The 14871-nt window shown below is 41.8% G+C and overlaps 1 protein-coding gene across 1 annotated transcript; it reads left to right on the top strand.

The window, feature by feature from the left end:
- The first annotated feature begins 303 nt into the window (after positions 1–303).
- On the top strand, positions 304–11227 carry LOC121581585 (protein Wnt-7b-like). Its single transcript, XM_045224892.1, has 4 exons — positions 304–386; positions 1853–2079; positions 6317–6588; positions 10745–11227. Exons 1-4 carry the CDS (start codon positions 304–306, stop codon positions 11222–11224), a joined length of 1062 nt encoding a protein of 353 aa, XP_045080827.1. The 3' UTR covers positions 11225–11227.
- The last annotated feature ends 3644 nt before the right edge of the window (positions 11228–14871 follow it).

Consider the following 14871-nt stretch of genomic DNA (forward strand, 5'->3'; position numbering starts at 1 on the left):
CCGGAATCTAAAATCCACCCCATCAGTCCAGGAGGACAACCACATTCACACCACTGCCACCAAGAGATGACCCGTCCATTCTCCGCGACGGAAGCCAACGCTACTATCGGGGGGCTTGGAGCTGCATAGCACCAACGCTCCGCCGACTGACCCCAAGAACAAGACGCGACCACCTCAAAGAAGCGAACAGAGATTTGTTTGTTACGAACTCCCAGGACTACTTATCTTCTAAAGGAATTATCTAGCTAATTTCCCTTTTTTCTCTCACTCAAGCAAGCAACGGCCGTTGTGTTCAATGACACAATGCTCATTGTCTCGTCCCGCAGTGCGCTGCTGTCGGTGTACTATCCCCAGATCTTCCTCATCCTCACTAGCGGTAGCTACCTGTAGGTTGGCACGTGCTTTTTACCCTTCTCTTCAACAGGTGCTTGTAGAGCCATATGATGGTGTTGTGCATTTGTAAGATCTCTTCACATTTTGAATCTCTATTATGCACTAATTTAATTCATTTGTTGATTAGGAAGTTTACGCACATTAAAATTATAGAGCATGTGTGATTTATAATGCAGTTTCACTATACAATGATCAACTCAAATAAGTTATTGGAACTTATATAATAGCATATTGTACAATACTGGGATCGATATTGGCCTTTACATGAAATTGTTGGTGCCAAACAACAAATATCTGTTTGGTTTTGTGACTGAAAATAGAATATTAATAACGAAACCTATAAGAAAACCACATAACAAGAATAAAAAGGTTTAATGAACATTTAATATGTCTGTTGAAGAGCTTAATTTAAACTTCGCTGACAAAATGTATTTTCCAACTAGCCTAAAAGTGGTACAGTCAATGGAGAGGTTCACAGACAAATAAAATGAAATCAATATTTTGATGGATTTATAAATGACTTATGTTATATTAGCAGTGTTTAATAACTAAATTGATGAGATTACCTGACCAGTAGGATTTACGCATTGCAACATGACCATGTTCTCTACACGCTATATTTGTAAAGCAACATATGGAAAAGAGCAACATGTTGCTCGATGACATCCTGTGTTCTGTAGACATAAACCAGTAGAACTGTACAACTGGTTATTTTCTTGTTACATTAAAAGACCCGGGCCCTCACAGAACGAATGATTACTGCACAGATATGTCTCATACTTACACAGACAGACCTGACCAATACATAAAACAGCCTTAGCTGAGGTTCATGGATTTAGTTATAATGTAGACATAATAGGCTATTAGCCAGAGTTGGTTTGTTGTCTGTTCTTCATCGGCTAACCATTGTTTGCTTTTGTGCATTTTAAAACTTGATTCAGTGACCCGAAGTAAATCTTACACACAGTGGTCCTTTAAAATGTATGAGGGTCAAGTTGCAGATTTTGCTTGTTTATCTGAAGTCAGTTTTTAAAGTGTTTATTTGTCAGTCTCAAAACATAATCAATCAAGTGTAAACCAGAAGTTATTGGCAAATACAATAAAGATATTGGCCATTTTCTGTGATTCGGCTCATTTTCAGGGTTACGGGAGCGGTATCGTTCCTAACTGGCTCAGATCTATAAGGTCACAATAAACATTCTCAGTGACGTGTGAGCTTGTCTCGGACCAGCTGTGTGTCTTAAATCAGCTGTGTGTCTTAATTGCTCTATCTAGATTGGTAGCGAAACTACCTGTGAACCAAAACCTGACTGATGTGAGGGAACACTGTAGGAGGAGACCTGTAGAATCGGTAGCTACAGTACGTGTCGCGCCGACTCTGCCCCGCCAACTCTATGCCGTGATGTTTAACTATCCCCCTCTCTCTCCCCTCCCCTTCTCCCTCTCTCTCCCCCCATAGGGCGCTGTCCTCGGTGGTAGCGTTGGGCGCTAACATCATCTGCAACAAGATCCCTGGGCTGGCCCCGAGGCAGCGCGCCCTCTGCCAGAGCCGCCCGGACGCCATCATCGTCATCGGCGAGGGTGCCCAGCTGGGCATCAACGAGTGCCAGTACCAGTTCCGGTATGGCCGCTGGAACTGCTCTGCCCTGGGCGAGAGGACCGTCTTTGGACAAGAGCTGAGAGTAGGTCAGTCTACCTGCTGCAATTAGTCTAGTCAAACACACATCACTTGATAGGTGGTGCTTGGCCAAAGAAAACTTGTAGGGACAGTTTCCTGGACTCAGATTAACCCTAGTCCTGGACTAAAAACTATTTTCGATGGAGATTGCCCATTGAGCTTGCTTTTTAGTCCAGGACTAGGCTTAATCTGTGTCTGGGAAATCACCCCGTATAGATGAAGTAGGACCTGCAATGGTGTTGGTCCTACTTCATTTCTACATTCTCTAAAGTGTGGCTGCTCCACACTGAGAAGGATATAGTAATGGTTTATGATGAGGATGATGCAGTGATTGCATCAGAATGCCCACCAGACCAAGCATTGGCTAGAAATAGTGGAGAGGTGAGCATCTGATTGTGCCAAGTTGGCAGATTGAGCAGTCACTGGCTTTTCCTGTGCAACGATGAAAACGTATATGTCTACTGTCAGTGACTAGTGCCTAACTCACAGTCCAACCAACGCAGTCCAAGGTGCATTGCACAAAGTGTAAGCTGGATATATACAAAATATGATCAGTCACTCTTACAGGAAAATGAAAGCTCAATTAAAGTTGTTTCTGTTGAACTTCCTTTTTCTTCCCAGTGGCTATGTTCAGGCCAAGGCACTAGTAACAGGAGAAGTTATGGTAGTCAGTTCAGGGACATACGATTTGATGAAGGAGGGAGCGATAGCTACCATCATGGCCAATTGGGTTGTTGTAGTGAGTGTGTTGCTACTCCTGAAATAGAGGCAAGGATGAGAGGTTCACAAACTAGACCTTCTCTTCATTAGAGTGAAGAGTGAAGCTCTATGGTTAGTGAAACTACTTCAGTGAAATCTTCCAGTGAGAGTACTATTCTTTCACCATATTCCTCCTTCAATAACCACAGTGAATACCGTACTTTGACTCCATAATATCAGGCTTACGGGAACAATTGAAACTTGAAACCGTGATGCTAGTGTCCTGAAGGGGTTTCAATCCTACAACAGTCAGTCCTACATGTGACCTCATTGTGTAGAAATATGTCCTGCCTCTGAGCTTGAGTTTGGTTTGTGACATTCATTCTTACAACACCAACTGTCCTAAATACAGTAGGTCTATAATAATTATTGTGTGAAAATGAACCAGAATATCCTTAGAAGTGCATCCTCTCCTAACTATCTATACTCAAAATCAAAGTGATCTCTAAACATCGCTCTGATCTGCTTTTAGTCAGTATTCCCCTATTATTTTATTTCCCACAGCACACCAGTAGTATTGGTCTTAAATTGTCTATCAGTCAGAAATGTTTTGTTGCGGTCTCGCTGTGATTTGGGAACTGTGTTTAATCCAACAGCTCTGGGAACAATCACTCCTCTCACAGACAGGCAGACTGCTGGATCCAGGATCCATCTAGTTCTTTTGTTTGAGGAAAGGAAATGTATCTATTCCTCTGTTCACCGTGGTGTGTTAGGATTATGGTGTGTTAGGGGGCTAATAGGGACAGTCAGCTTGTCCCTCTACTGACTGTATGTTGGGAGAGATTGATATGACAAGAACTCTGTCGATCTACTGGGAAGTTATGGTGGGACTCACCTCTTGGGTTGTTGTTGGTAGTGATGAAATGTTGGATTGGTCATTCACAGGGCCTGGACAGGCTCACAGGTGTCAAGAAGTTCCTCTTCAAACACTTAATTTGATTGACCTGCAAGGACAGAGAACATATAACATAACTATTGAGTGAGACAAGAGTTTCTGTCTTGACCACCAATCAAAGTCAGCTACAGCAGTTAGAATACCAACAACAATGGAACAAAGCATGTATTACTCTACAATCAAAACACATTTTATATGCTGGGGACGACGTTTGGCAGCTCGAGGAAAACATTCACTATTCTACATTTACCAAAAGTTCTGGTTCCCTGGTTCGGACTGATGAGAGAAGACTTCAGAGTTAGTTTAAAGTTATGGATCAGGGAGCCACTGAGCTAATGGGTTCTATGCGTGAGAAGCCACCCCATCGCCTTCCACTAGACGCCATACATTAATACTCAGGTTGTTGAGGAGAATGGAAGCCAACATAGTATCTTAATTGAGGAGGGAAATATCCTATTACAAGGACAACGCAATAGTAATGTTATATACAGTAATTAATTTCCTTTCCATGCTGTAAATGTTAATGTGTTTGTTCTGAAATGGAAAGCGTGCCATTTGAAAGGTTCTTACGGGTATTTATCGTTGCTCTGATGGTGTAGTTTGACAGATTGATCAACGGCATAGCAGATGTGAGAATGTATCGTGTGGTTGTGGGTCTATAACGCATGATAAGTTACCACCACCAGCTACAAAAACAATATGAGTAATGTTCACTTAAGATTTATCTAGCATCTTTAAGCGGATTTGTGTGTTTATTAACTTCTTATAAATCATTTACAAGACGTTACATTACATCCATAAACAACTTGTCTAGAGTGAAGGTAGTGAGTTCAATAACGCTACATTGTCAGCTAGAGAATGACAAATGTGTTGGCTGAAGCAGAAACCAACTGGCACACATTAAGTGCACTTATAGATAGGATAATCTACACTGAACAAAAATATAAATGTAACATGTAAAGTGTTGGTCCCATGTTTCATGAGCTGAAATAAAAGATCCCAGAAATTTTCCATACGCTGAAAATATTATGTATCTCAAATTTTGTGCACAAATTTGTTTACATCCCTGTTAGTGAGCATTTATCTTTTGCCAAGAAAATCCATCCACCTGACAGGTGTGGCATATCAAGAAGCTGATTAAACAACATGATCATTACACAGGTGCACCTTGTGCTGGGGACAATAAAAGGCCATTCTAAAATGTGCAGTTTTGTCATACAACACAATGCCACAGATGTCTCAAGTTTTGAGGGAGCGTACAATTGGCATGCTGACTGCAGAAATGTCCACCAGAGCCGTTGCCAGATAATTGAATGTTAATTTCTCTACCATAAGCCACCTCCAATATCATTTTAGAGAATTTGCCAGTATGTCCAACTGGCCTCACAACTGCAAACCACGTGTATGGCGTTGTGTGGGTGAGCGGTTTGCTGATGTCAACGTTGTGAACAAAGTGCCCCATGGTGGCTGTGGGGTTATGGTATGGGCAGGCATAAGCTATGGACAACGAACACAATTGTATTTTACTGATGGCAATTTCAATGCACAGAGATACCGTGACGAGATCCTGAGGCCCATTATCGTGCCATTCATCTGCCACCATCACCTCATGTCGCAAGGATCTGTACACAATTCCTGGAAGCGGAAAATGTCTCCCATGGCCTGCAAACTCACCAGACATGTCACCCATTGAACATGTTTGGGATGCTCTGGCTCAACGTGTACGACAGTATGTTCCAGTTCCCGCCAATATCCAGCAACTTCGCACAGCCATTGAAGAGGAGTGGGACAACATTCCACAGGCCACAATCAACAGCCTGATCAACTCTATGCGAAGGAAAATTTGTTGTGTTGCATATGGCAAATGGTGGTCACACCAGATACTGACTGGTTTTCTGATTCATGCCCCTACCTTTTTTTAAAGGTATCTGTGACCAACAGACACAGATCTGTATTCCCAGTCATGTGAAATCCATAGATTAGGGCCTAATTAATTGATTTCAATTGACTGATTTCCTTATATGAACTGCAACTCAGTAAAAAAAAAAAAATTGTTGCATGTTACGTTTATATTTTTGTTAAGTATATATACTCTATAATACTATAGTACATACTATAGAATCTATAATACTATAGTACTTATACTACTATAGTAATACTATAGTACATACAGTCGTTTTTACTGTATCTGCTGAACAGACACAGATACAATAAGGCTCCTCTAGTCAACCAGCAGATGTCACTTGGGTTTTCTCAGTGGAGTCTTACGCAGCCCGCCTGTTACAAATTAGGGCTGTGACGAGAGTCAGATAGACAGAGACTATCAAATAAGGAATGGTAGGTATTTATTTAGCCTGTTACAGGTTAATTACATTACATTAGTATAAGGCGAACTGCAGTCAGGTCACTCAGTAATGTAAAGTATGGCTGAATTTTGTTGTAGGGCCTTTCATTAGGCCACAACATAAAATACTGTACTGTAACATAAAAACTCATACTATGTACTGTAATGCACTACAACTTACCTAGGACTACTACAAGGTAACTCTTTCCCCTCTCTCTCTCTCTCTCTCTCTCTCTCTCCTCCCCAGGTAGCCGAGAGGCGGCGTTCACCTATGCCATCACGGCGGCTGGCGTGGCACATTCGGTGACAGCGGCGTGTAGTCAGGGTAACCTGAGCCAGTGTGGCTGCGACCGGGAGAAGCAGGGCTACCATGACCAGGAGGAGGGCTGGAAGTGGGGAGGCTGCTCGGCCAACATCAAGTATGGCGTGGAGTTCTCCAGACGCTTCGTGGATGCCCGAGAGATCAAGAAGAACGCCCGACGTCTGATGAACCTGCATAATAATGAGGCGGGACGAAAGGTAAAGTGACTGACACTGCTTGTCTTGTTGTCTGGGGTTTTTAACACACCTAACAAAAATGTAGTTGTTTCTGTAGTGATCTAGAATAGAAGACAATAGAATATAATACAATACTACTCCATCAGAAAAGTATACTGAGCAGAAATATAAATGCAACATGCAAAGTGTTGGTCCCATGTTTCATGAGCTGAAATAAAAGATCCCAGAAATGTTCCATACGCACAAAAAGTGTATTTCTCTTGTGTTAATTTTTTGCACAGATTTGTTAATATCCCTGTTAGTGAGCATTTATCTTTTGCCAAAATCCATCCCCCTGACAGGTGTGGCATATCAAGAAGCTGATTAAACAGCATGATCATTACACAGGTGCACCTTGTGCTGGGACAATAAAAGGCCACTCTAAAATGTGCAGTTTTGTTACACAACACAATGCCACAGATGTCTCAAGTTTTGAAGGAGGGTGCAATTGGCATGCTGACTGCAGGAATGTCCACCAGAGCCGTTGCCAGATAATTTAATGTTAATTTCTCTACCATAACGTCGTTTTAGAGAATTTGGCAGCACGTCCAACCGGCCTCACAACCGCAGACCACGTGTAACCACGCCAGCCCAGGACCTCCACATCCGGCTTCATCACCTGCGGGATCGTCTGAGACCAGCCAACCGGACAGCTGATGAAACTGTGGGTTTGCACAACAGAAGAATTTCTGCACAAACTGTCAGAAACCGTCTCAGGGAAGCTCATCTGTGTGCTCGTCATCCTCACCAGGGTCATGACCTAACTGCAGTTTGGCATCATAACCAACTTCAGTGAGCAAATGCTCACCTTCAATGGCCACTGGCATGCTAGAGAAGTGTGCTCTTCACGGATTAATCCCGTTTGTTTTCTCTGGATTTATGTGTATGACAGCGTGTTCCAGTTCCCAGCAATATCCAGCAACTTCGCACAGACATTGAAGAGGAGTGGGACAACATTCCACACGCCACAATCAACAACTCTATGCAAAGGAAATGTCACACCAGATACTGACTGGTTTTCTGATCCACGCCCCTACCTTTTTTTAAAGGTATCTGTGACCAACAGATGCATATCTGTATTCCCAGTCATGTAAAATCTATAGATTAGGGCCTAATGAATTTATTTCAATTGACTGATTTCCCTATATGAACTGTAACTCAGTCAAATCTTTGAAATTGTTGCATGTTGCATTTATATTTTTGTTCAGTGTAAATATAAGTTCAGAGGAGACAGCATCGCTGTGCTAAATTATGCTATACTAGTTTAAAACAGAGGGTTTCAGAATGTGTGTGTGTGTGAGCGCATGCGTGTGTGCCTGCCTATGTGTGGGTGTGTGCGTGAACGCGCCTCTGTGTGTATGTGTGAGCAGAGGGAATGCAAGGCCAGGCAAACCGGCTGCCAAATGGAGGCCTGCCATAACCCTGCAGTCCCATTCATTGAATTACAGAGCATTAAGTCAGGATACAGGATATTATTGCAAAGTCTCTCTCTCTTCCAAAACCATGCTGCTGCACCACTGCACACACTGAACCAACCTAATCAAGAGCCAATTGATAGCAGGGCAGATCAAGAGCAACAGGTTTGATACACTGATACACTCGTACAGTACTGGCCACCCAGTAAGAAGTTTTACTTTAATTCCAATTGACAATGCATCTAATGTCAACACTGATAGATATTGCTTTGTGTTAGAAGTTGCTATTCTTTTTGGGGGAACATTAGGCTACGTAAACATTTCGGATTTGGTCACAACTATATACAGTGGGGAAAAAAGTATTTAGTCAGCCACCAATTGTGCAAGTTCTCCCACTTAAAAAGATGAGAGAGGCCTGTAATTTTCATCATAGGTACACGTCAACTATGACAGACAAATGGAGGAAAAAAAATCCAGAAAATCACATTGTAGGATTTTTAATGAATTTATTTGCAAATGATGGTGGAAAATAAGTATTTGGTCACCTACAAACAAGCAAGATTTCTGGCTCTCACAGACCTGTAACTTCTTCTTTCAGAGGCTCCTCTGTCCTCCACTCGTTACCTGTATTAATGGCACCTGTTTGAACTTGTTATCAGTATAAAAGACACCTGTCCACAACCTCAAACAGTCACACTCCAAACTCCACTATGGCCAAGACCAAAGAGCTGTCAAAGGACACCAGAAACAGAATTGTAGACCTGCACCAGGCTGGGAAGACTGAATCTGCAATAGGTAAGCAGCTTGGTTTGAAGAAATCAACTGTGGGAGCAATTATTAGGAAATGGAAGACATACAAGACCACTGATAATCTCCCTCGATCTGGGGCTCCACGCAAGATCTCACACCGTGGGGTCAAAATGATCACAAGAACGGTGAGCAAAAATCCCAGAACCACACGGGGGGACCTAGTGAATGACCTGCAGAGAGCTGGGACCAAAGTAACAAAGCCTACCATCAGTAACACACTACGCCGCCAGGGACTCAAATCCTGCAGTGCGAGACGTGTCCCCCTGCTTAAGCCAGTACATGTCGAGGCCCATCTGAAGTTTGCTAGAGTGCATTTGGATGATCCAGAAGAGGATTGGGAGAATGTCATATGGTCAGATGAAACCAAAATATAACTTTTTTGGTAAAAACTCAACTTGTCGTGTTTGGAGGACAAAGAATGCTGAGTTGCATCCAAAGAACACCATACCTACTGTGAAGCATGCGGGTGGAAACATCATGCTTTGGGGCTGTTTTTCTGCAAAGGGACCAGGACGACTGATCCGTGTAAAGGAAAGAATGAATGGGGCTATGTATCGTGAGATTTTGAGTGAAAACCTCCTTCCATCAGCAAGGGCATTGAAGATGAAACGTGGCTGGGTCTTTCAGCATGACAATGATCCAAAACACACCGCCCGGGAAACGAAGGAGTGGCTTCGTAAGAATCATTTCAAGGTCCTGGAGTGGCCTAGCCAGTCTCCAGATCTCAACCCCATAGATAATCTTTGGAAGGAGTTGAAAGTCCGTGTTGCCCAGCGACAGCCCCAAAACATCACTGCTCTAGAGGAGATCTGCATGGAGGAATGGGCCAAAATACCAGCAACAGTGTGTGAAAACCTTGTGAAGACTTACAGAAAACGATTGACCTGTGTCATTGCCAACAAAGGGTATATAACAAAGTATTGAGAAACTGTTGTTATTGACCAAATACTTATTTTCCACCATAATTTGCAAATAAATTCATTAAAAATCCTACAATGTGATTTTCTGGATTTTTTTTCCTCATTTTGTCTGTCATAGTTGACGTGTACCTATGATGAAAATTACAGGCCTCTCTCATCTTTTTAAGTGGGAGAACTTGCACAATTGGTGGCTTACTAAATACTTTTTTGCCCCCTGTAACTCAAGCCTAAATGGTAAACTGTCACCTGTCAAATATGTCCGCTGAATACATCTGTGAGGCATCAAAACTTAAATCGCACATGAAACCTCAGTACGTTTCACAGGTTCTGGTTACATGAGAGAATCCGGTCATTTTTTCTGTCCATTGTGGTCTTTAGGAAAGTGAAATTAGGAAGAGAGTAGAGGCTTGAACCATAAGTTATTTTCCCTTTGTTTTTTTACATATAGCTGGCATCACTGTCCAGTTCGGGGCTTTGAAATATGTACTCCATATGGACTTTAGGCTATATTGCAGGGGATGCCCTTAGTTACAGTAATAGATATAATGTATTGTAGAACTGTTGAACAAATTGGAAAATACAATTTGTGGATATGTGGGCTGGCCTAAACTCTTTCATGCAAATCTCCAATATACATCACTGTGAATTAAGTATTTAAGATGTAACTCTTAAGAGTGAGCTTCTGAACTCAATGACATTGGCAGCATGTGTCTAACTAGCCTGATTCACCATCCTGGGCTCGGTTTTGCTTCACGTCACGTAATCACCTAATTTGTGTAGAGAAACAGAATGTAAGCTCGTGAGATCAGGATGGTCGAACTAGTGAATAACCATCAATGACAACAAATTACTCTCAAACACTTTAAGCTATCTACACATAACTATTCAACATTTGGGACATGCCAACTCTTTCTCAAAGCATGTATCTAACCCTCAGGTCATGTCAACCTTTTCCAAACCCTGTATCCAACCCTCTTCTCTCCTCTCCCTCAGATCCTGGAGGAGCGTATGAAGCTGGAGTGTAAGTGTCACGGCGTGTCAGGCTCCTGCACCACCAAGACCTGCTGGACCACCTTACCCAAGTTCCGGGAGATCGGCTACGTCCTGAAAGAGCGCTTCGGCGAGGCGGTCCAAGTCGAACCGGTCCGGGCCTCGCGTCTCCGCCAACCCTCCTTCCTGCGTCTGAAGGAGGCGCGGGGCTACCAGAAACCCACGGACACCGATCTGGTCTACCTGGAGAGGTCTCCAAACTACTGCGAGGAGGACACGGCGACAGGGAGCACAGGGACGCGGGGGAGGCTGTGTAACCACACGTCACCCCATACCGACGGCTGCAATCTGATGTGTTGTGGTAGAGGCCACAACACCCACCAGTACACCCGCGTGTGGCAGTGCAACTGCAAGTTCCAATGGTGCTGTTTTGTGAATTGTAACACGTGCAGTGAGAAGTCTGAGGTGTTCACCTGCAAATAAAGGATGGATGGATGGATGGATGGATGGATGGATGGATGGATGGATGGATGGATGGATGGATGGATGGATGGATGGATGGATGGATGGATGGATGGATGGATGGATGGATGGATGGATGGATGGATGGACGGACGGAGAAGAGCGATGAAGGAGGGAGCTGGGAAAAGGGACAGGGCAAGGCCATGAGAGAGGATACAAGGAAGGAAAAAAGGATACTAGGACGTGGACTTAGTGGGGGAAGGACTCTTCAGGAGGGACTCTACAGAGTGGACTTGGAAAATTGTTAGATTCTTCATGGCTTCATTTTGCACATTGGACATCCTATTTGATTTTTTAAAACAAAGACAAAAGATTAAATGTACTAAAATGACTTTGAAAGTACTTTGAGAAGTACGCAAATAATGTTTTCTTCTTATGCACTGACTGGAAAACTGTGATGCAGATATACTATGTGTTGCAGGCTAATGATTAAGTGCAAGGATTGTGGTTGTTCGTTTTTCTGTCTCCAACCAAGCAAATCTGTTATTGGAAACATTGTGGACCTAAACTTTATCAAGTGCAGTTTTTACCTCCTCGGTAACACTGCTCAAAAAATATACATAATCTCTTGAAATCTGAAAAGGGGGATAAAAAAACTGACCAACTGACAAAATTATAACCTCAAACTGGAAACGGTATATCAGCAAAGTGCCTTTTGATTGCGAGACGGACAGAGAGAGAGGAGCATGGTTTCAATAGACTGACGTTGAAATGGTGGCGTACCTTAACTATCCAGTCACACTGTAATTACAGTGACTTCAGAAGGTATTCACACCCCTTGACTTTTCCACATTTTGTAGTGTTACAAAGTGTGATTAAAATGGATTTGTCGTTTCTTGTCAACGATAAACACAAAATACTCTTATGTCAATGTGGAAGAAAATTCTAACATTTGTAGAAAATGCATGGAAAATAAAACACTAATACATCTTGATTAGATAAGTATTCAACCCCCTGAGTCAATACATGTTAGAATCACCTTTGGCAGCGATTACAGCTGTGAGTCTTTCTGGGTAAGTCTCTAAGAGCATTCCACACCTGGATTGTGGAACATTTGTGAATAATTTTTTTCTAAATTCTTAAAGGTCTGTCAAATTGGTTGTTGATCATTGCTAGACAACCATTTTCAGGTCATGCCATAGATTTTCAAGTAGATTTAAGTCAAAACTGTAACACGGCCACTCATTCACTGTCTTCTTGGTAAGCAACTCCAGTATAGATTTGGCCTTGTGTTTTAGGTTATTGTAAAAAATAAAATGTTGAAAATGTATGCACTCACTACCGTAAGTCACTCTGCAAAAGAACGTCTGCTAACTGACTAAAATGTAAATGCTGAAAGGTGAATTCATCTCCCAGCGTCTGGTGGAAAACAGACAACCAGGTTTTCCTCTAGGATTTTACCAGTGCTTAGCTCCATTCCGTTTCTTTTTATCCTGAAAACGATTACAAGCATACCCATAACATGATGAAGCCACCACTAAGCTTGAAAATATGGAGAGTGGTACTTGTAATGTGTTGTATTGGATTTGCCCCGAACATAACACTTTGTATTCAGGACAAAAAGTGAATTGCTTTGCCACATTATTTGCAGTATCACTTCAGTGCCTTGTTGCAAACAGGATGCATGTTTTGGAATATTTGTATTCTGTACATTCTTCCTTCTTTTCACTCTGTCAATTAGGTTAGTATTGTAGAGTAACTACAATGTTGTTGATCCATCCTCAGTGTTCTCAGATCACAGCCATTAAACTCTGTAACTGTTTTAAAGTCACCATTGGCCTCATTGTGAAATCCCGGAGCGGTTTCCTTCCTCTCCGGCAACGGACTTAAGAACAACGCCGCCTGTATCTTTGTAGTGACTGGGTGTATTGATACACCATCCAAAGTGTAATTAATAACTTCACCATGCTCAAAGGGATATTCAATGTCTGCTTTTTTTTATTTTTACCCATCTACCAATAGGTGCCATCCATTTTAAATTCAGGCTGTAACACAACAAAATGTGGAAAAAGTCAAGGTGTGTGAATACTTTCTGAAGGCACTGTATGTTTGAACACTGAAAATAAATGATTTATTTATGTTAAGATATCTTCAAACTAAAGGTCTTATAGTATGGATAGCAATGTTTAATTGATTTTTTCCCCTCGTTGATTGCTACTGAAGTTTACCAGAGTTAGTGTGGCATTAAGCATACAAACATTTTTTCTGCAATTAAAATTTTCTTAAATCTGTACATTTATATCTATTGTCAGTAGCATGTGAAAGTAGTTATCTTACTATTTTGCGCTCACCATCCCTCCTCAATTCATTGGACATGATTTTAACATGTTACTAGGTGAATTGGTGAGTGCTGCACTGAATAATTTGACCAAAAGAGCCCAACAAAGCAACACGTTCAAGCCCATAAAAAGGAAAAAGAAAACATGTCCCTATTTCGGTCACAATTCCAACATGGTTTAGCTGCCTGGCTATGTTCACCTCACCTATTGTTATGTTTGGGGGAGTATTCTTTTTTCACATTCCGAGATGATGTGGTGTAAGCGTTATTGAACTCCATGGACGATGTATTCGCGAACGATACACTGCATATCCCCACGAATGCAAGAGACATGGAATTTCACTTTTGCTCGCCCCTTGTATTCACAAGGTCTATACCAGCGGAGTTAAAGTCAACCTGTCCAGAGAATAAGTATTTTGCCTAACCACATAATACAGATCTATGGAAAGAGGGCATGGGCCAGGTGTCATTGAGCTATTTCGGGCATCAACCTTCTATGTATTCAGCGATTTTGTTTTATTTAGGCTTTATATAGCTAAAAAACTAAGAGTATATTTTTATATGCATTACATACGGCACGTTGTCATTTATAGTCAAAGGACAGTTGTTACTTATAAAGATTGTTTTCATTCATTGTCATTGTTTTTAAAGATTTGAGAGCTACAAATTATTCTGAATTATTATTCTGTCTGATTTATTAAAGTTTCTGTAGTGTACATAGTCCATGTGTTCTACAATTAGCCCAGATTGTTTTATTCTCAATATGAAGACCATCATGCTCTATAGCTCCTGGTTTACTTGGTGAATTATCAAGCAATGCGGCAGCAAAATGTTAAGTATTAAGAAAATAAATGGATGCCAGAGATCTAGTGTTGGATTGGATGTCTGCTATCATGAGAAATGCTTACACAGCTTTTAGGCCATACAGGATTGGATTGCACCACAGACATAATTTTTCTAATAAAATATGAGCATCCTTTGGTGATTTCTTGGGTTTCCTGTCCAGACTACTGTACCACTGTCTTTAGACACAAAAGCATACTTCAATTTACACAAGACTGGCCCATTCTCTCTGAAAAAAACTGAACATTTGTCACACAAAAGTTTTATTCAGCAGTTAAAGTTACAATCATCCATTATATAGACCTTGAGTAGTATGGATATAATTTGGGAAGAATACCAGTACAGAAGGCACAGGAGGACAGAGTTAAGGTTTGAGATGTGAAACGCTGATCTAGAGGACACCTTTCAGTCCTGAAAGCTGTTGGACAGCTGTTTAATTCTGACCCCGAAGTTGTTGAATAGATGGCTGTGACGGCTCTCTCTGTGT

This window comes from Coregonus clupeaformis, chromosome 14 (assembly GCF_020615455.1).
Source record: "Coregonus clupeaformis isolate EN_2021a chromosome 14, ASM2061545v1, whole genome shotgun sequence".
Classification (NCBI taxonomy): domain Eukaryota; kingdom Metazoa; phylum Chordata; class Actinopteri; order Salmoniformes; family Salmonidae; genus Coregonus; species Coregonus clupeaformis.